General features: G+C 42.9%; 2 protein-coding genes across 3 annotated transcripts; both read left to right on the top strand.

The window, feature by feature from the left end:
* Nucleotides 1-8,542: 8,542 nt before the first annotated feature.
* LOC123127651 (tRNA (guanine(37)-N1)-methyltransferase) lies at nt 8,543-14,353 on the top strand. Of its 2 annotated transcripts, XM_044547415.1 has the most exons (12): nt 8,543-8,773; nt 8,925-9,022; nt 10,188-10,292; nt 10,591-10,653; nt 10,750-10,823; nt 11,639-12,161; nt 12,249-12,335; nt 12,538-12,684; nt 13,169-13,275; nt 13,436-13,510; nt 13,893-13,971; nt 14,061-14,353. In XM_044547415.1, exons 1-11 carry the CDS (start codon nt 8,670-8,672, stop codon nt 13,959-13,961), a joined length of 1,452 nt encoding a protein of 483 aa, XP_044403350.1. In that variant the 5' UTR covers nt 8,543-8,669; the 3' UTR covers nt 13,962-13,971; nt 14,061-14,353. The 2 variants fall into 2 exon arrangements, with proteins under 2 accessions (XP_044403350.1, XP_044403349.1); XM_044547414.1 differs by having other exon boundaries at nt 13,893-14,353.
* A 3,337-nt stretch (nt 14,354-17,690) lies between these two features.
* On the top strand, nt 17,691-19,819 carry LOC123130667 (glycine-rich RNA-binding protein-like). Its single transcript, XM_044550498.1, has 2 exons — nt 17,691-17,946; nt 18,031-19,819. The coding sequence occupies exons 1-2, from the start codon at nt 17,830-17,832 to the stop codon at nt 18,400-18,402; spliced, it is 489 nt and encodes a 162-aa protein (XP_044406433.1). The 5' UTR covers nt 17,691-17,829; the 3' UTR covers nt 18,403-19,819.
* Nucleotides 19,820-22,473: the final 2,654 nt, after the last annotated feature.

Here is a 22,473-nt window from a genome sequence, read left to right as displayed (position 1 = left end):
AACCATCTATTTTAGGTGCAAGACCATTGAAGGTATTATTCAAGTAAACAGAGTAACCATTATTCTCCTTAAATGAATAACGGTATGGCGATAAACATAATCCAATCATGTCTATGCTCATCGCAAACACCAAATAACAATTATTTAGGTTTAACAGCAATCTCGATGGTAGAGGGAGCGTGCGATGTTTGATCACATCAACCTTGGAAACACTTCCAACATATCGTCATCTCACCTTTAGTTAGTCTCCGTAGCCTTTTATTTCGAGTTACTAACACTTAGCAACTGAACCGGCATTTATTACCCTGGTGCTACTAGATGTACTAGTAAAGTACACAATAACATAACGTATATTCAAAATACTTCTGTCGACCTTGCCAACCTTCTCATCTACCAAGTATCTAGGGTAGTTCTGCTTCAGTGACTGTTCCCCTCATTATAGAAGCACTTAGTCTCGGGTTTGGTTCAACCTTGGGTTTCTTCACCAGAGTAGCAACTGATTTGCCATCTTATGAAGTATCCCTTCTACCCCTTGCACTTCTTGAAACTAGTGGTTTAACCATCAACAATTAATGCTCCTACTTGATTTCTACTTTCGCTGTGTCAAACATCGCGAGTTGCTCAAGGATCATCATGTCTATCCCTGATATGTTATAGTTCATCACTAAGCTCTAATAGCTTGGTGGCAGTGACTATGGAGAACTATCACTATCTCATCTGGAAGATTAACTCCCACTTGATTCAGGCGATTGCAGTACTCAGACAATTTGAGCACATGCTCAACGATTGAGTTTTTCTCCCTTAGTTTGCATGCTTGAGAAACTTGTCAGAGGTCTCATACCTCTTGACGTGGGCACTAGTCTGAAATTCCAATTTCAGTCTTTGGAACATCTCATATGTTCTGCGATGTTTCAAAACGTCGCTAGTGCCACAATTCTAAACCGTTAGTATTACGTACTGAACTATCACGTAGTCATCAAAACGTGTATGTCAGATGTTTCCCAACATCTACAAACGATGCTCGAGGATCAGCACACTGAGCGGTGCATTAAGGACATAATCCTTCTGTGCAGCAATGAGGACAATCCTAAGTTTACGGACCCAGTCCGCATAGTTGCTACTGTCAACTCTCAACTAAATTTTCTCTAGGAACATATCTAAAACAGTAGAACTATAGCGCAAGCTACGACATAATATGCAAAGACCTTTTGACTATGTTCATGATAATTAAGTTCATCTAATCAAATTATTTAATGAACTCCCACTCAGATAGACATCCCTCTAGTCATCTAAGTGATACATGATCCGAGTCAACTAGGCCGTGTCCGATCATCACGTGAGACGGACTAGTCATCATCGGTGAACATCTTCATGTTGATCGTATCTTCTATATGACTCATGTTCGACCTTTCGGTCTTCCGTGTTCCGAGGCCATGTCTGTACATGCTAGGCTCGTCAAGTCAACCTAAGTGTATTGCGTGTGTAAATCTGGCTTACACCCGTTGTATGCGAACGTTAGAACCTATCACACCCGATCATCACGTGGTGCTTCGGAACAACGGACCTTAGCAACGGTGCACAGTTAGGGGGAACACTTTCTTGAAATTTTAGTGAGGGATCATCTTATTTATGCTACCGTCGTTCTAAGCAAATAAGATGTAAAACATGATAAACATCACATGCAATCAAATAGTGACATGATATGGCCAATATCATTTTGCTCCTTTTGATCTCCATCTTCGGGGCGCCATGATCATCATTATCACCGGCATGACACCATGATCTCCATCATCGTGTCTTCATGAAGTTGTCTCGCCAACTATTACTTCTACTACTATGGCTAACGGTTAGCAATAAAGTAAAGTAATTACGTGACGTTTATGTTGGCACACAGGTCATAAATAAATTAATACAACTCCTATGGCTCTTGCCGGTTGTCATACTCATCGACATGCAAGTCGTGATTCCTATTACAAGAACATGATCAATCTCATACATCACATATATCATTCATCACATCCTTTTGGCCATATCACATCACACGGCATATGCTGCAAAAACAAGTTAGACGTCCTCTAATTGTTGTTGCAAGTTTTTACGTGGCTGCCATAGGTTTCTAGCAAGAACATTTCTTACCTACGTCAAAACCACAACGTGATATGCCAATTTATATTTACCCTTAATAAGGACCCTTTTCATCGAATCCGATCCGACTAAAGTGAGAGAGACAGACACTCGCTAGCCACCTTATGCAATTAGTGCATGTCAGTCGGTGGAACCAGTCTCACGTAAGCGTACGTGTAAGGTCGGTCAGGGCCGCTTCATCCCACGATGCCGCTGAATCAATATAAGACTATTAACGGCAAGTAAATTACAAAATCGACGCCCACAACAACTTGTGTTCTGCTCGTGCATAGAAACTACGCATAGACCTAGCTCATGATGCCACTGTTGGGGAACGTAGCAGAAATTTAAAAATTTTCTACGCATCACCAAGATCAATCTATGGAGTCATCTAGCAACGAGAGAGAGGGAGTGCATCTTCATACCCTTGAAGATCGCTAAGCGGAAGCGTTCAAGAGAACGGGGTTGATGGAGTCGTACTCGTTGTGATCCGAATCACCGATGATCCTAGCACCGAACAGACGGCACCTCCGCGTTCAACACACGTACGGAGTGGAGATGTCTCCTCCTTCTTGATCCAGCAAGGGGGAAGGAGAAGTTGATGGAGATCCAGCAGCACGACGGCGTGGTGGTGGAAGTAGCGGGATGCCGGCAGGGCTTCGCCAAGCACAAGCGGGGAGGAAGAGGTGTCACAGGAGGGAGGGAGGCGCCAGGGCTTCAGGTGTGGCTGCCCTCCCTCCCCTCCACTATATATAGGAGGCTAGGGGGGCGCCGGCCCCTTGTAGATCCCGTCTAGGGAGGGGGCGGCAGCCCTAGGGGTGGCTTGGCCTCCAAGCCAAGTGGAGGCGCCCCCACCCCTTAGGGTTTCCAACCCTAGGCGCATGGGAGGCCCAAGGGGGGCGCACCAGCCCACCAGGGGCTGGTTCCCACGCCCCTTCAGCCCATGGGGCCCTCCGGGATAGGTGTCCCCACCTGGTGGACCCCCGGGACCCTTTCGGTGGTCCCGGTACAATACCGATGACTCCCGAAACTCTCCCGGTGGCCGAAACTGGACTTCCTATATATAAATCTTTACCTCCGGACCATTCCGGAACTCCTCGTGACGTCCGGGATCTCATCCGGGACTCCGAACAACTTTCGGTTAACCGCATACTAATATCTCTACAACTCTAGCGTCACCGAACCTTAAGTGTGTAGACCCTACGGGTTCGGGAGACACGTAGACATGACCGAGACAACTCTCCGGTCGATAACCAATAGCGGGATCTGGATACCCATGTTGGCTCCCACATGCTCCACGATGATCTCATCGGATGAACCACGATGTCGAGGATTCAATCAATCCCGTATTCAATTCCCTTTGTCTATCGGTACGATACTTGCCCAAGATTCGATCGTCGGTATCCCGATACCTCGTTCAATCTCGTTACCGGCAAGTCTCTTTACTCGTTCCATAACACATCATCCCGTGATTAACTCCTTGGTCACATTGTGCACATTATGATGATGTCCTACCGAGTGGGCCCAGAGATACCTCTCCGTTACACGGAGTGACAAATGCCAGTCTCGATTAGTGCCAACCCAATAGACACTTTCGGAGATACCCGCAATGCACCTTTATAGCCACCCAGTTACGTTGTGACGTTTTGAAGGAAATATGCCCTAGAGGCAATAATAAAGTTATTATTTATTTCCTTATATCATGATAAATGTTTATTATTCATGCTAGAATTGTATTAACCGGAAACATAATACATGTGTGAATACATAGACAAACAAAGTGTCACTAGTATGCCTCTACTTGACTAGCTCGTTAATCAAAGATGGTTATGTTTCCTAACCATGAACAAGGAGTTGTTATTTGATTAACGGGATCACATCATTAAGTGAATGATCTGATTGACATGAGCCATTCCATTAGCTTAGCACCCGATCGTTTAGTATGTTGCTATTGCTTTCTTCATGACTTATACATGTTCCTATGACTATGAGATTATGCAACTCCCGTTTACTAGAGGAACACTTTCTGTGCTACCAAACGTCACAACGTAACTGGGTGATTATAAAGGAGCTCTACAGGTGTCTCCAAAGGTACATGTTGGGTTGGCGTATTTCGAGATTAGGATTTGTCACTCTGATTGTCGGAGAGGTATCTCTGGGCCCTCTCGGTAATGCACATCACTTAAGCCTTGCAAGCATTGTAACTAATGAGTTAGTTGCGGGATGATGTATTACAGAACGAGTAAAGAGACTTGCCGGTAACGAGATTGAACTAGGTATTGGAATACCGACGATCGAATCTCGGGCAAGTAACATACCGATGACAAAGGGAACAATGTATGTTGTTATGCGGTCTGACCGATAAAGATCTTCGTAGAATATGTAGGAGCCAATATGAGCATCCAGGTTCCGCTATTGGTTATTGACCGGAGACGTGTCTCGGTCATGTCTACATTGTTCTCGAACCCATAGGGTCCGCACGCTTAAGGTTACGATGACAGTTATATTATGAGTTTATGCATTTTGATGTACCGAAGGTTGTTCGGAGTCCCGGATGTGATCACGGACATGATGAGGAGTCTCGAAATGGTCGAGACATAAAGATTGATATATTGGAAGCCTATGTTTGGATATCGGAAGTGTTCCGGGTGAAATCGGGATTTTACTGGAGTACCAGGAGGTTATCGGAACCCCCCGGGAGCTATATGGGACTTAATGGGCCTTAGTGGAAGAAGAGGAGAGGCAGCCAGGGCTGGGCCGCGCGCCCCTCCCCCCTAGTCCGAATAGGACAAGGAGAGAGGGGGCCGGCGCCCTCCTCCTTCTCTCTCTCTCTCTTTCCCACCTCGCGAATCTTATTCCAACTAGGATTGGGGGAGAAGTCCTACTCCCGGAGGGAGTAGGACTCCTCCTGGCGCGCCCTATGATGGCCGGCCGGCCTTCCCCTCTTGAGCCTTTATATACGGAGGCAGGGGCACCCCAGAGACACAAGTTGATCCACGTGATCTTATTCTTAGCCGTGTGCGGCGCCCCCTGCCACCATAGTCCTCAATAATATTGCAGCGGTGCTTAGGCGAAGCCCTGCGACAGTAGTACATCAAGATCGTCACCACGCCGTCGTGCTGACGGAACTCTTCCCCGACACTTTGCTGGATCGGAGTCCAGGGATCGTCATCGAGCTGAACGTGTGCTAAAACTCGGAGGTGCTGTAGTTTCGGTGCTTGATCGGTCGGGCCGTGAAGACGTACGACTACATCAACCAAACGCTTCCGTTGTCGATCTACAAGGGTACGTAGATCACACTCTTCCCTCGTTGCTATGCATCACCATGATCTTGCGTGTGCATAGAATTTTTTTGAAATTACTACGTTACCCAGCATGGTACACCCAAAGCATTCCTACGGTATCCGGGAGTTGCACAATCTCATGGTCTAAGGAAATGATACTTGACATTAGAAAAGCTTTAGCATACAAACTACACGATCTTGTGTTAGGCTTAGGATTGAGTCTTGTCCATCACATCATTCTCCTAATGATGTGATCCCGTCATCAACGACATCCAATGTCCATGGTCAGGAAACCGTAACCATCTATTGATCAACGAGCTAGTCAACTAGAGGCTTACTAGGGACATGGTGTTGTCTATGTATCCACACATGTATCTGAGTTTTCCTATCAATACAATTCTAGCATGGATAATAAACGATTATCATGAACAAGCAAATATAATAATAACTAATTTATTATTGCCTCTAGGGCATATTTCCAACAACTTGAGCGTAGATCTTCCCGGCAATGGCGTCATAAATCCTTCTTGCTACCTCTTGAGCATGCGTTGGTTTTCCCTTGAAGAGGAAATGGTGATGCAGCAAAGTAGCATAAGTATTTCCCTCAGTTTTTGAGAACCAAGGTATCAATCCAGTAGGAGATAACACGCAAGTTACCTAGTACCTGCACAAACAATCAAGAACCTTGCAACCAACGCGATAAAGGGGTTGTCAATCCCTTCACGGTCACTCGTAGAAGTGAGATCTGATAAAGATAATAAGATAAATATTTTTGATATTTTTGTTGTATAGATTGGAAAGTAAAGATTGCAAAATAGCAAATGAGATGCAATGTAAATAAAAAGAGATGCACTATAATAAGAAAGAGACCCGGGGGCCATAGGTTTCACTAGTGGCTTCTCTCATGATAGCATGTATTACGGTGGGTGAACAAATTACTGCCGGGCAATTGATAAAAGAGCACATAGTTATGAGAATATCTAGGCAATGATTATGAATATAGGCATCACGTCCGTGTTAAGTAGACCGAAACGATTCTACATCTACTACTATTACTCCACACATCGCCCGCTATCCAACATGCATCTAGAGTATTAGCTTCATAACAATAGAGTAACGCTTTAAGCAAGATGACATGATGTAGAGGGATAAACTCAAGCAATATGATATAGACCCCATCTTTTCATCCTCGATGGCAACAGTACAATACGTGCCTTGCTGCCCCTACTATCACTGGGAAAGGACACCGCAAGATTGAACCCAAAGCTAAACACTTCTCCCATTGCAAGAAAGATCAATCTAGTGGGCCAAACTAAACCGATAATTCAAAGAGACTTGCAAAGATATCAAATCATGCATATAAAAATTCAGAGAAGAACCAAATATTATTCATAGATAAACTTGATCATAAATCCACAATTCATCGGATCTCGACAAACACCGCAAAAAGTATTACATCGAATAGATCTCCAAGAACATCGAGGAGAACTTTGTATTGAGAACCAAAGAGAGAGCAGAAGCCATCTAACTAATAACTATGGACCCGAAGGTCTGTGGTAAACTACTCACACATCAGCAGAAAGGCTATGATGTTGATGTAGAAGCCCTCCGTGATCGATTCCCCCTCCGGCAGATCGCCGGAAAAGGCCTCAGATGGGATCTCACGCGTGCGGAAGGTTGCGGCGGTGGAAAGGTGGTTCCGTGGCTTCCCCTGATGTTTTTAGGGTATAAGAGTATATATAGGCGAAAGAAATACGTCGGTGGAGCTCCGTGGGGCCCACAAGGGTGGGGGACTCGCCCTCCTATCTCGTGGCCGCCTCGCGGACTTCCAGACTTCCACTCCAATTCTCCTGTTTTGCGTTTGTTCCAAGAAAGATCCTCGCGAAGGTTTCGTTCCGTTTGAATTTCGTTTGATATTCCTTTTCTGCGAAACACTAAAATAGAAAAAAAAAACAGAAACTGGCACTGGGCCTCCGGTTAATAGGTTAGTCCCCCAAAAATATAAAAAAACATATTAAAGCCCATTAAATATCCAAAACAGATAATATAATAGCATGGAACAATAAAAAATTATAGATACGCTGGAGACGTATCATAACCATTGAGACGATTTAATAAAGCTTTGCGAGATTGTCTAAAAAAGCTTAGATATTATCCTCGTCTTTTTTGCCCCCTTTTTTAATTTCATGGAAAAAGTATAAAAATAGGTTTTATTTTCAAAAAGTATTTAAAATGTGCAATATTATTATTTTCAAAAGTTCCTTTTTGAAGGAAAAAGTACATGGTTTTAGAAAGCACTCATGATTTTTAGAAAATGTTCATGAATTTGAAAAATATTTTTAATTAAAAAACAAGTTTTTAAATGTTCATGAATTTGAAAAGATCTTCACAATTTCGAAAAATCTATTGTGAATTCAAAGTATATATATAATTAAGCTAAAACATGTTTGCTAATTCAAAAAATAACGAATTTGAATATGTGTTTTTGAATTAAAAAACATTCTTGAATTTGAAAATATCCCCAAATTTTAAGAATTCTCAAAATGTAAGAAATGTTTATGAGTTCAAAAATAATAGTTGATTTGATAAATATTCACTAATTAAAAAATGTCTCTGAATTTAAAAAATCTATTATATATTTTTAATTTAAAATAATGTTTCCTATTTTTAGGAATGTCTTCAACTTCTAACAATTAACTAATTTGAAAAAATATTCGTGATTTCCAAAAACGTTTGCATATAAAAACGCTAATGGATTTGCGAAATATTCACAAATTCAAAATTATTTGCGAACCTAACTATTTTTTTCAAAGTTTTAAAAATATACTCGAATTTTAAAATGGAAAATAGTAAAAAATCAGAAAGAATCACGGGGAATTCAATAAAAAGGAAAAAAGATAAAAAATGGAAACCTGTCCAGGGAAAGTTATAGGAATAGGACCTTCCCAAAACCGAAAACGGTGGGAACCGACGCAGGACTGGCCCAACGAGCTGGTCCAAAAACGCGTGGTTGGCAACCACCGCGTCATGCGTCCGCCGAAGTGGCGAACTAAAAATGTTTGTCTAGAAAAACAAAAAACTAAAAATGCGTTGGGCCGAGTAATGCTTCATCCAGCCCATTAAGCTTCCTAACCCACACGACTCCGGTCGAGAGCGAGTTCTGCCTTCAGTCCCACCGACCGCCGTCTCTCATCCCCCCACCCCGCGTCCAAAACCCTAGAAACCTCAGGGAAAGGAGGGCGCGTGTCTGGGTGGGCGGCAATGGAGAAGCTGGACGAGAGCAAGTTCGAGCAGCAGCTGCAGCTCTGGGCGCTCCGCATCCCCCGCGAGCTCGCCTCCGCCGTCACCCGCCTGCTTCGCTCCGGGTAACACCCGCCGCTCACTCTATAATCTAATGATCCCAGCTGGAGGATAGCACAGCATCTTGAGGGCTCCAAGTAGCCGTCGTGTTTAGCAGCAGTAGCCGTATCGGAGCAGTAGCGGAGAGCTGAATTTTCTTTGCCCCCCTGCTTCCAGGTCCCTACTGGACATGCCGCGGGTCAAGCCTGTAGTTGAGGACCCTGGGAGTGACAAGAACAGACTCGTGGTGCTGTCGGAGAAGATCCAGAACCCAGGTATGCCTTAACCACCACCTGGAACCAAGCAGATTTTTAAACTTGTGAGGTGCTTGTCTGTTGTTTGTTAGACTATAAAAATGACATCAAACCTGCTTCTGTGAATTGACCAAGAACTTCTAGTTACCGTCAAAGCTTCAATACTATAGCAAGTATTTCGACTTGTTAATTAATACCTAAAAGAAAATCGACTTGTTAAACCCGTTTGGTCGCCCATGTCTCCATTGCTACTGCTGTAACTTTGTTGCGCTTGTTGGGTTCTTGTTGTCAAACGAGAAACTTAAGGACATGTTTGGTTCCAGATTGGTAACTCTAACGTAAACGCAATGAGTTTACACTGTTAATGTAAACGTAATGGGCAAAAATCGAAATATGTTTGCTAACCTACTGTAACGGCAATAAATACCGGAGTTTGCAGTGTATGAGCTCATCTGCTGGACAGGTCGGAAAAAAAAAACTCATCTGCTGGAGGTGGCAGTGAAGTAGTGCGAGCAGGTGGAGCATGCGGTTGAGGGAGGAGGAGAATGAGTACGTAGAGGTCATACTCGACGTTAGTGGCGATGATGGGGTGGCCATACAGAGTTGAACGCTGGTGATATGGCTGCTGGCCCGAGGTGGTGAGAAGTCACCACCGGTGATGCCCGACACCGCGGCCTTTCATCAAGGCTGATGGCTGAGCTGAGGGCATCACGTTGTGGTCGAAGAGGGGCGCTGTGCCAGCTGAACAGGAGCATGACCGGCTGCCACTCGCAGGGCCTCGAATTCCTGAACCCCAGAGCGTGGTGATGCATGGCTGTCCAGAGGTGAGAATCGGTTCGAGCGCCTAGTCGCCGATGGCCTGATCCTCCAGTCACGCTTTGGCCATGGCGACATTGTTCGTGTGTGAGGAGATGGGAATATGGAGAGGAGATAGTTGTAGCCTGTAACGTTTTCTGTTACGGAGGATTTCTGGCGGAATCAGATTTGTATTGGGCTGGGAATTGATACCATGTTATTAGATTACAGAGCAACCGAACCAAACATGATATCACGGTATCTCTTAATAATGCTGTAATCAGATTACCTTACAAAAGCAGTAACCAAACATGTCCTAAATGTATTAACATTTCTCTTCTTTTATGCTTCCATCGAAGAATCTTACGTCCATTATATCTGGTATATGTAGATTTGTCCGACATTCCGGAGCAGGTTCACAATTCCTTGAAGCAACTGTGCAGCGTTGATGTTGTACCTTACATGTTGACTCTTGGTTATTCTTACTTTAGTGCTGGTAAGTTTCTCTTCTGTTCTAGGTCATCTGATACCTATAATTTTGTTGTGGTGTGCTCCTTAGTCGTGATCTATTGTGTTCCTGCATGTCATTTTTCTACAAGTGCAGATGGTAAATTAATTTTCTTATTAATTGAAATCAAGCACTTTTTGAACATTCTGGCTTGCTCATCAAGAATCAGGAATACTGCTAATAACCCTACTCTTTATAGTTTAGGATTTAATCTTGCAAGAGTTAATTTACCCAGTAAATGTGCTTCATGTCTTTGGTTAGATGCTTATCTTTTTATTTTGCGCAGACCATATTCTGAAGCAAATATTGCCTGAAGGAGTAGAGGTGCCCTCTTCTTTTGAAACAATTGTTAAGTATAATAAACTTTACTTCATGATGCTTCCTTTCTGTTGTTTCATTTTTTGTTTGATCTTGTTACTAATAGTGCTTTGTATGAATTTTGCAGGCCATGTTGCTCACTTAAACATACCTGATGACTTGCTAGCATACAAAGATGTCATAGCAAAGGTTATCTATGATGTAAGCCTGCTTGTCCTATTTTTATTCCTGAGTAATTCGCTCTTATACTAATTCCTACAATCAGGGACACTTAATTTGGAGCAAAGTGCTTATTCATGTACATGAACTACAGCTCGAATTTACCTCTGACTGTATAAGGACAACACATCTCGAGTAGCACTACTTGTAAAGTTGTAATGTGCAAAAAAAATTGACCTAGCATTCTGTTGCATTTACGTACTTTATTACTTCATACTTCCTCCGTTCCAGAATATAAAGTGTATTGATTTCCGTGCAAGTCAACAATTTGAATGTTTGACCAAGATTATAGAATAAAACAACAACATCTGCAATACCTAATAGGTAAAATATGAAACTACTTTTCATGATTGATCAAATGATATAAATTTTCTGTTGTGGATATTGATATATTTTTCTAATAACTCGGTCAAACATGTGCTCGTTTGACTTTTGAAAAAACAAACACACCTTATATAAAGGAACGGAGGGATCACAAAGTGGAAGGTCCTGCTCATACTTTACTTTTACCTTTACTGCTCCTAAATGCTTACTCATTTTCAGCATATACTTCATATAAGTGGCCTCTTTAACCTCTATACTGCTCTTAAATGTTTACTCATTTTCAGCATATGAGCTGAGGATGCAACTTTCACACGATAAATAGGCTAAAAAGGTTGTCACCAGACCTGTAAAGCAGTAGGCACTGTAAAAACAGTGTAATGAACATGTGGTCATCTAGAACGATTCAGAACATTCTAGAATAGCCTGCCTACTTCTATTATTCAGCTAACATTTTCTGTTATGCTTATATGTAGAAAAATTATCCAAGGATTCAAACAGTGGTTAATAAAGTTGGGGCAATTTCAAATGAATTTAGAGTCCCAAAGTTTGAGATTCTAGCAGGGAAAAAGGATATGGTGACTGAAGTTAAACAGTATGGTGCTACATTTAGACTTGACTATGGTTTGGTCTACTGGAATTCGAGACTTGAGCATGAACACATCAGATTGGTTTCCCTTTTCAAGAAAGGAGATGTTATCTGTGACATGTTTGCTGGTATTGGCCCATTTTCTATCCCAGCCAGACAGAAAGGATGTGTTGTATATGCAAATGATTTAAATCCAGACAGTATTCATTATCTGAAGACAAATGCAAAGATTAACAAGGTGGAGGATTATATCTTCACATATAACATGGATGCTAGAGTATTCATGCAAAGTTTAATGGCAGTACCTGACCCAGAAACTAAGTCCGAGTGTCAATTTGCTGCTGCTAATCGTTGTTCTGAAGAAATCGTTTCTGGTAATGAACACCCTACACCAAATGGAAATCATAATGGTACTTTCTACACCTCCTCCCCCCCTCCCCCTCTGTAGTTTATGGTGATTTTTTTGCTCAACTCACAATAAGGCTACTGTATAATAGATGTACAAGAGACCTGGCAAGGGAGTTTGGATGGCTCCTCCATGGTAAGCACTAGTGCCAAAAGGCGTCAAGAAACCTCTAGCGAAGGTAACTTCATTGTATGTAATGTCTGTACTCTGTAAGAATGTCGCTAGAAGTCTATTTGCCTTCTTATTTCTCAAAGTGTTTATAGCCTGGTAGTTTATGTTAACTGAAACTGCCGTATGAGTGAGGTTACCAGCTTGATAAGTATGGCAAGTTTAGCTATTATGTTTCTTGTGGTAGAGTTACAGTGTTATGCTTCCTATAGGTGATGTTGCCGGCCAAGAAGATGCCAGTCAAACAAAAAAGAGGAACAATAAGAAAGTTAAAAGCTCAGGGCCACTACCTGTCAAGCCTTGGGAGCACATTGACCATGTATTAATGAATCTCCCTGCTTCTGCACTGCAGTTTCTCGGTAATGTTCTCTCTTGTAAAAAAAATCGTAGCATTTCTGCACAGCACTATTTGTTTCGTATGCATTAATCACTTTTGCTAAAAACTTAAATTATATCACCTCTTAGATGAACTTTTCCCCTGCCTTCTGAACTCCAACGCTATAATCGTACATTGTGAATATGGTTGTGATAAACTGGCTCCCTACATAAACATAACATATCTGCTTCTGGAAAATCTCTCAACCTGCCAGCCACATTCACTTCTTAGATCCTGATCCTGCCCAGTATGCACATTCCAGTTCAGCCCATTGGGAACATAAGTTTTTTCCCCCTTGTGATAGGATTTCCCTCCTGTGTAAAATATCTTTTGTTTGCTGCCTGTAAGTAACAAGCATGTAGCTGTTCTATTGTTAATATTTGGTGGAATTGATTTTATATTATTTAACAGTTACAGACATAGTTGCTCTATGTTTTAGTTTCATTATTTGTATATCTATTCTGCAGATTGTTTTAGTGGTCTTATTCAAAAGAGATACTGGAAAGGGTCATTACCTTGGATCCACTGTTATTGTTTCATCCGTTCGAGTGAAACTGAAGAATCGATATTATGTGTAAGTCTATCCTTGTTGGTTATTTCTCAGTAAATGATAAATTTTCCATTTGATCGTACCATAGGTCCATACTGCACAACAGTATTGACAGTTTCCATATGCTCATATCTGTGTTACGAGGTGTCTGCATTATTTTTGACAGCTCTTCCCCTCTTTGCAGGAAGCACAAAATAAACTGAATGCCAAGATAGCAGAACCAATATTCCATAGGGTTCGTGATGTTGCACCTAACAAGGTAGATTATCTAGTAAAAGATTCATACTAGTTGTCTGCAAAATTTTGTGTGTGCTTTGTTTTGTTTTGTTGATCTTAGCACATGCATTTCCCCCTCTTTTCCCCTTTCTCCGAATTTGAGCACAGGGTAAGACCCAGACCAAAACTGCTCATGAGGAATGGTCTTTAAACAGTACTATGATATATTTCTGTGATGAATGGAATACATGGATAGGAGGAGATGATGAGCTTTATTTAGACATGAAGCATGGATAGATTGTTCCAAAATCATCTGTGCGACTTTATCTTTTTGGCCACCAGTACTAGTTTTGCCACTTTACGTTGATTATGGACACATGGTAAACCTTGCCTGTACTTTTTGTGATGTTCGATTTTTGTTGCAGGCTATGTTTTGCTTAAGTTTTAGGTTACCCGTGGAATGTCTCAAGGAGGAAACTGAAGATCACATTTGATCAGTTGACGGTTAGTCTTCTTCCATGCGTTGCTTCTGAAGCTACGGCTGTTTCCTGGTACTTCCAAGAGGTTTTCTGAAGAAATGTCTATCTTCCTAGCAATCTTCGAGCTATGCGGTGCAGTCTGAACTGAATCACCATTCCATGATGAAGGGGAATTAATAGGATGTTTTGTCAGATTTAACCTGGGAGGTTTCTTGTTCGGGGCTGAAATTTAGCACTGACTTGAGTTCTGCTTACATGAGCAAACAGTGAAGTGTTCGTTAGGTGGTTTTGTAAGGCTTCACGTAAGTACACAGAGAGAGATTGGTTTGCTGTTTCCAGATTTTTTACCATGTGATTGAATCGTGATGAAATCCGAAATATTAGCAGTTCGAACATTATCTGTTTCATATCTTCAATGTTGGTCACGCAAGCAATACAATGGCAACGCTGCCTGCAAAAAAGAATAAAAAATAGAAATGCAATTTTATGCGAGGCTGTGTCTTGTTTGGGTAACTACGTCAGTTTATTTTTTGTTAGCTAAACCACGGCAGTTCAAACTGCCTGGAGCATTAAAAGATACCAACACCCCTCAAGTTAACAGTCCGGCTTAGGGCCCCTTTTTTTGAACATAAAGATTTCATTAACTTAGGAGCATTTTACAGAGACAAGCGTGAAAGGAAGCACGCTGGATACAGAGAGGGAATCCCTAGTTGAACAAAGTCCTGCATGAAGACATAAGCAACGAAACAGTACATGGCTGTTTTGAACTTTCAAAGCTAGGCGTGCAAGATGATGCGCCTTGACATTGTTTCCCCTGCTAATGTGAGCAACTTTGCCACTCTGAAAAGAAGGACTGTTTTGTATCTGTGCAAGCAGTGGTCTGTTGTCCCATGGACCTGGAGCAGAGAGAATGTCCGTCGATTTTACTGCCGAAACTAGCACTGAACAATCCGTAAAGAAATGTGGTTCCTAAACATTGAGTATTTCCACCAGCCTGGTTGCAAGCATGAGACCAAAAGTCTCAGCTTGAAGAGGAGAAGAAGCCATAGGAGACATAGCTGCAATGTGAAGTTGATGGGTTCGATCATTATTCTGAACCTGAATGAAGACTCCAATTCTTGCCTGTTTAGGAGTGTGAGCTGGATGTATTTCCCACGCAGCATCACAAAAGATTGTGTTGCCTGAAAAAGAGCGTGGATTTTGTATTGTCGGCTGCACCAGTTGGTCCTATAAGCAATGCATAGCATGAGCTTCAGCAGGGATTTCTCCTAATTTGGTTCCTTGTATGATTGTGTTTGCTGCTGCATACACCTGAAAGGGCCTGCAAAATTTCCTAGCAAAGAGAGCATCATTTCGAGATTTCAACAGGCACCACAGAAAAGTATACAAGCTAGAAGGATTAATTTGTGGATGGCCAGAGTTAAGCAAAGTTCGGATCATGATAGGAATACAATGGTTAACAGCAGCAAGGATTTCCGTTTTAATAAACCAAGGTGAGCAAAACCAGGCTGCCTTAGAGAAAGGGCAAAGAAAAAACATGTGCATTTCATCCTCTGTCTTGCCACACCTGGAGCAGTTTTCATTTATGTGTTTAGAGAATTTACTTGCTCTCTTACCTGTAGGAAGCGCTCTCCTAAGAAGTCTCCAAGCAAATGTCGCGGCGCCATGAGTTTGTCCTGCCAAACTTGATTAAGAAGAGCAACGATCTGAGGATGAACCTCTTTCGGTCGCTGTCTAGCTGGTAGGTCAAGGTTGTTGAAGCAATGCTTATATGCACTCTTGGAGGAGAAATTTCCTGCAGGTGTTAGTTTCCAAATCAAGGCATCTTGTCCAGCAGCAACAACTATAGGATCTGAAGAATATCATTAGCTATCTTAGGAGAGAACAAAGAATTAATTAGATCCGCATTTCAAGCTTTTTGATTTGGCAACCAAAGATCTCTAACAATAGCAGGATAGACAAAAGATTGCTCTTGTATAATTAGATGATCATAAATTCCTTTCCATCTCGAAAACCAAGGAGAACTCCACACAGAACTATTACCATCTATAATCTGATAGGTAGAGGCTGAAATTAAGAGAGGCTTCACCTTTAGTATTACAGCCTAGAAAGCTGATTTTGGCTTGTTTGCTTTGACTCTCCAAATGGACGTTTCATGGTGATACTTAGCCTTGAGGACCAAAGCCATCTGGCTATGTGGTTCTTTTGCCAACCTCCATGCCGTTGAAAGAATAAGTCCTTGGTTGATTGCCTGCAAGTTCCTGATGTCTAAGCCGTCAATTTTCTTCTCAACGCAAATGTCTGCCCATGCCCTTAGGCACAAGCTTTTTGTAGTAGGTTCATCTCTTACACCTGTCCACCAAAAGTTTTTTATAATCGCAGTGAGCTTTCCTAGGAACTTCTTAGGAAAAAGAATATTAGACATATAATACACAGGTATGGAGGCAAAAACAGATTTAATAAGAGTGAGTCTTGCAACATGGGAGAGTCTGTTCGCCTTGTAAGCTGAAAGTTTGGATTTGAATTTATCATAAACAAAGTTGTAGGCTGCAGATCTCTCTTTTGCAGGCAGGATGAGTGGATGACCAAGATGAATGATGTTGGCATCCAAGTCTGGCACCTGAAAAAATTGCTTGAGATCTTGTTTAGCCTGCAAAGACACATTTTTTACTAAAAAGAATGGCAGATTTGTTTCAATTGAGGAGCTGACCCGAATGCTAACAAAACTGATGTAAAATATTGGAGATAGTAGATGCCTCATGTACATTAGCTTTTCCACAAGCCAACAAATCATCAGCAAATATTAAAGAGTGGATAGGAGGGCAGGAGGATGACACTATCTGGCGTTGTGATGGCGTCGATGGCAGAGAGGCCTGGCATGATTGATGCGTCAGTTTCTGCTCTGAAGATAGATCGATGGAAGACGGTGGTGACGAGCCTTGCAATGTGCGCATGTGGTGCCCACTGTGAGTGTGCTAGACCGGTGTGTGACCCAGTCCGGGTATGTTGCTAGGCTGGGGCATCCGGCTTTAGATGTTAGACTTTGGTGCTATGTCTGTTTGGTATTAGGCTCGGACATTTGGCACCCCTTCATCAAGGGGATAGGAGTAGCAACAGATGTTGCCTAGACGATGGCTTCAGACGTACTGATATATTACTTTGTAAGGTCTTTATGAATAATTAATAAAATAGCTGCATGCATCTTCCAGACGTAGAGGCCAAGGCCAGGGTACATTCTCCTTTTCAAATAAAAAGCAGTCTGCATTGAAATCTCTATTTTTTTAATATATATTTAGCAATGGAGGAGGTACTGTGTTAAAAAAAATTAACTGCTTGTGCAAGCACTGGTTTTCTAAGGGGTGGTATGCAAGTCTTTATGGTTGAACTTGAGAATAAAGCTCTTCAGAATATCAAGCGCATAAAAATCTATGCTATCTTCCACCACTATGATAATTTCCACAAGTCGATTTCTTGTGAGATTTACATGCATCGCCTTGAGCACAACAGGCATGAGAAACTGTTTGAGCCCATTGACATTTTGCTCTCTATGGTAGCGAACCCTCCTTGCGCCTTCCATGGGTTCCATGGGTAGTGACGTTAGTGTGTGAACGTAGCCTCACAATATGAGCTGGTTTTAGAGAGCGTTCTTATTTGACGATCTACAATGTCGACACCATGGTTCAGTTTGCTATATGTATGTCGTCACTATGTTGGTATTCTGCCATATGATCGGTGTCAGCTGGACGCGATCCGGAGGGCGCGTCAACGTCGCTATAAAGCTCGGCCGCGCGCGGCGCCTTCCTCTCATTGCTCTCGCAGAGTGTAGTGGGTTGTCTTCTTCTCTCCATCCGGTACGCTTGGTTCGTGTGAGGTTCCCGCGGGAATGGCAGATGCGGACGGTGCCGAGTACCGCTGCTTCGTCGGCAGCCTGTCCTGGAACACCGACGACCGCGGCCTCGAGGCTGCTTTCAGCTCCTTCGGCGAGATCCTCGACGCCAAGGTCCGCCGCACGCCCATCCTTCTCGCGCTTGTCGATATTGTTTGCTGCTTTGCTTTCCGACTCGACCATGCATGGCGCGTGCAGATCATCAACGATCGCGAGACGGGGAGGTCCCGCGGCTTCGGGTTCGTCAGCTTCTCCAGCGAGCAGGCGATGCAGGACGCCATCGAGGGGATGAACGGTAAGGAGCTCGATGGTCGCAGCATCGTCGTCAACGAGGCCCAGTCCCGCGGGTACGGCGGCGGGGGTGGCGGCAGGTACGGTGGCGGCGGTGGCGGAGGCGGTGGCAGGTACGGCGGTGGTGGCGGGTATGGCCAGCGCCGCGACGATGGCTACGGGGATGACGGCTACGGCGGTGGCCGCGGTTACGGAGGCGGACGCTACGGCGGTGGCAGGGGGTACGGCGGGCGGCGTGACGGCGGCTACGGCCGCGGAGGCAACTCCGACGGATACTGAAGGAGCTGAGGGGACGGCCCCACGCGGCCAGTCATCTTGCGAGTTCGCGGTCGTGATCCCGAGTTATCTTGTCTCTTGTGTTGTGTGGTTTTCCATTTGTGTTTTTTGAGAGTAAATAGCATAAAACTACTACAATTCGGGTTAGGGTTTTAAAAAACTACTGGATTTTATTTTTTTCACTGATAACTACCAAGTTCGGGATCGGTTGTTTTAAAAAACCCAAAATGTTGAGTGTTTCACAATTGATCACGATTATGACAGGTTGGGCCCGCACCTAAATCAACCATCTGTTTGACCGTTTGTTTGACTGTTAACTGACATATGGGGCCCACATGTCATTTTCCTCTTCCTCTTCTCTTTCTTCTTCCTCTCTGTCTCTTCTCTTCTCTCCCCGGTGTCTCTCGAGCCGGCGATCCTCCCCTCTCCTCCCGAGCCGGCGACCACACTCCCTCCCCTCCCCAGCCTCCCCATGATCGTGGGAGGTGCTCGCCAAAGCTTGGTGGTGGAGTTGGCGACGAGGAGGCATACCTGCCCCGCTGCTGGAGTGCGCACCTCTGCCACCGCAGGCGAGGCAGGGCGTGGCGGTGGCCGCAGGCGAGGAACAGAGTGGATCCGGCCGCTGCAGGCGTGACTCGAGGCAAGGCAGGGCAGCGGCCGCGGGGAGGCAAGCACGGCGGCCACAGGGAGGCAGGGTGAGGCGGCGGTCGCATGCAAGGCAAGGCGTGGCGGCGGCCGCAAGAGAGGAACGGCGCTGCGGGCCCGGCTCGCCGGCGCAGGAGATGCACGGCGTCAATCCGGCCACTGCAGGCACGGCTTGCCGGCCGGGGGAGGCGGCGTTCGGGCAGAGCGCTCGGGATCGAGGTCCTGGCGACGCGGCTCCTCTGGATCGGGAGGAGGGACCTGATTGCTTTTTTTGCAAAAACATGTAGGGACCTGATTGAAAACTCATAGGGACCTGATTGCTTTTTTTAGAAAACTTACAGGGACCTGATTACTTTTAGAAAATTTACAGATGGGACCTACATGTAAGTTAATGGTCAAAGTAAACGGTCAAACAAATGGTTATCTTACGTGTGGGCCCCAATTGTCATAATCATAATCAACTGATAAGGACTCGGCGTTTTGGGTTTTTTGAAACAACCGACCTCGGACTTGGTAGTTATTAGCGAAAAAATAAAATTCGGTAGTTTTTTGGAACCCTAACCCGAATTGTAGTAGTTTTATAGTAGTTTTTTGATCGCAAGCTCGTCGGTAGTTGGCTGTTATGGAAAATTTAGTTAGCTGTCCCGGTGAAGAAAATCGATCAAGCAGTGGAGTCAGTATCGTGCTATCTTGTTACAATTTTAACGCAATCCCAATGGGGGGATGTGATGCAAATGTTAAACTCTGTTACCAAAAAATAAGGAAAAAAACAATCTATCTCGGCTTTTCCAAATTTTACGGAATTGGGGCAAACGTTTCGTGGACCATTGGATTTTGCACGAGTCTTGGGTCAGCACAAATTAGCCACGTCAACGCACGATTTTTTCTGTGAAATATAGGCGGGCCGTCGTAAACGCCTCAACTCTGTCTCCCATCACCCATTATCCATATTTTTTAAATGGAAATCCTACATTTATGAAGAGCTACGTACCATTTTACGTAAACTATCTGACAACTAAACCTCTTCCTCCTTGATTTTCAAGAGGTAGGCCCGTCCTTCCTCTTACCTCCAATCATATTCATCCACCTGATTTGTTATGTTAATTACGTAGAACTTTTTACGTAGCTCTAGCATTGCTCTTTTTAAAATGAAAATCAAAAGGGTTCCCCCTCTCCCCATCACAACTTTTACTAAAGCCAAGGCAATATCAATCAAAATGTTTCACAACTCTCTGCCGAAACCAGAAAGTAGCTGCAATGGATTATTACAAGTTACCGAGTTTTAAAGCCAGATAGATAGGCATTCAACATGAATACCATTTGGCACAGCAAAAAGAGCCTATCGAACTCCCTACACATTACTGGACCAAACAATCCCAAGAAGGTCCCCTCGGCAACGATCAAGTAACCTTATGCATTGGAGGCGTAGCGCAACTTGACTGTCGGAGCACAAAACCTCCCATTAGCTTATTAGCGAACCTGCCAGTCCGAGATGCAACGCAAGCTTCGCCATTTTCGACCCTCAAAGACAAATTCATTTCGGAAAAGCCATAAACCTCACAAGGTAGCAGATGTGACAAAATTAACTACATCACCGATTTTATTTGCTTTCTAAATGGAATGCAAAGAGGAAAAAGAACAAGGAACAAGTATGTTGATGATATCAGGGACTATAGACCAGATATGTCCTATAACAATGCAGTCGAAAAATAGATGTTGTATAGTTTCGGGTTCATTATAGAAGACGCGTAATATCAGCTACATGTCAACGCTTAGCAAAGATTGTCCCTGGTTAAACTCTTACTATGCACCACAAGTCAAAGAAAAATGTGAATGTTAGGTGGAACTTTTAATTTTCCAAATACAATCTTTCAGGTCAGAGGTCGCACCTCCAAAATTAATCATTTTATAGAGAGACTTAAGAGAGTAGATACCAGAAGGATCAAGCATCCAAACTGGTAAGTCATCACCAACAGACAAATTGAAATTCTTCACCCGATCAAACCATGGAGAGAAAGTACGTTTATCTACACATCTATTGGGCAAAAATGTAGGTATTCTGTTTTTTTATTTGACCACGACAATTTTTTTTGCATTCACCATGGCTTTTGTATGTAGATACCATGGCAAATTGTCTCTACAATGACATTATCAATTATTAATCATGTGGCAAATTTATCTTCTATATTTTGGAATACATAAATTAGCCATGTTTTTTAGAGAACCAAATGCCTAAATTACAATGCCCCACGGGAACATCAAAAATTTGCCATGTTTTTTTTTCGAAAGAAACTAAAACCTAAAATTTCCCATGATGTGTACTTTCTTTATGAAAAGCATATTCATCAAAAAAAATTATGCCCATGGCAATTTTCTTACACAAAGCATGACAATTTTAATTAAAATAACCATGGCAAATTTTAATATGCATTTTCCATGACATTTTTGGCTCATAATTTGTGTTATTTTACACACATGGCAATTTTATCATAAAAACATCGCAATATTAATTACAATACCATGGCAATTTTTAAGTATGCATCTGTCAGGGCAATTTTGTTCATAATTAAGTTATTTGATGATATAGGTCATTATTTCAGATGCAGAAGGGACCGCGGCAGGGGGGATCCAATGTCTCCTATCTTGTTCAATGTTGTTGCTGATATGCTGGTGATCCTCATTGGTATAGCCAAGAAGGGCGGTCAGGTAGGTGGGCTCATTCCACATCTTGTGGATGAAGTGTGTCAATACTACAATATGTTGACGATACAATTATTTTCATGAAACATGGTATGGCAAAAGCTAAAAATATGAAGTTGGTTTTATGTCTCTTCGAACAACTGTCTAGGTTGAAATAAATTTCCATAAAAGCGAATTGTTCTGTTTTGAGCGCGCCAAGGAGGAACCGGTAAACTATAGACAATTGTTCAGATGTGGACTTGGAGCCCTACCTTTTAGTTATCTAGGGATCCCAATCCATGACCAAAAGTTGATCAATAAAGAATGAAAGTGCATTGAAAATTGATTTGAGAAAACCTAAGTCGTTGGAAGGGCAAACTTATGTCTTACGGGGGTCGTTAATTCTTATTAATTACATGTTTACAAGCATGTCGATATTTCTGCTATCCATCTTTGAGGTACGTGTAGGGGTATGAAAAAGGTTTGACTTTTATCGAGCGTGATTTTTTTGCAAAGTGACAGGAATAAATCTAAATACCTACTGACTAAGTCGGACATGCTTTGTAGATTGAAACACCGAGGGGGCTTGGGTATTGAAAACCTCAAAGTAAAGAACAAGTGTCTACTTAGCAAATGGTTATATCTGCTGTCTGTAGAAGAGGATAGGGGTGTGAATGAAGGAAATATGCCCTAGAGGCAATAATAAAGTTGTTATTTTATATTTCCTTATTCATGATTAAGGTTTATTAT

Source organism: Triticum aestivum, chromosome 6A (genome assembly GCF_018294505.1).
Source record: "Triticum aestivum cultivar Chinese Spring chromosome 6A, IWGSC CS RefSeq v2.1, whole genome shotgun sequence".
Classification (NCBI taxonomy): Eukaryota; Viridiplantae; Streptophyta; class Magnoliopsida; order Poales; family Poaceae; genus Triticum; species Triticum aestivum.
The sequence above is the reverse complement of the archived record's forward strand: the minus strand, read 5'-3'. Positions and strand labels throughout refer to the sequence as shown.

What these genes read in the sequence shown, in the direction of transcription:
- LOC123130667 (XM_044550498.1), top strand. Translation starts at nt 17,830, where the DNA reads ATGGCAGATGCGGACGGTGCCGAGTACCGCTGCTTCGTCGGCAGCCTG. An exon ending in GCGAGATCCTCGACGCCAAG is followed by an intron (nt 17,947 to 18,030) that starts GTCCGCCGCACG and finishes TGGCGCGTGCAG; the next exon opens with ATCATCAACGATCGCGAGAC.
- LOC123127651 (XM_044547415.1), top strand. Translation starts at nt 8,670, where the DNA reads ATGGAGAAGCTGGACGAGAGCAAGTTCGAGCAGCAGCTGCAGCTCTGG. An exon ending in TCAAGAAACCTCTAGCGAAG is followed by an intron (nt 12,336 to 12,537) that starts GTAACTTCATTG and finishes TGCTTCCTATAG; the next exon opens with GTGATGTTGCCGGCCAAGAA. An exon ending in TTCTGCACTGCAGTTTCTCG is followed by an intron (nt 12,685 to 13,168) that starts GTAATGTTCTCT and finishes TCTATTCTGCAG; the next exon opens with ATTGTTTTAGTGGTCTTATT.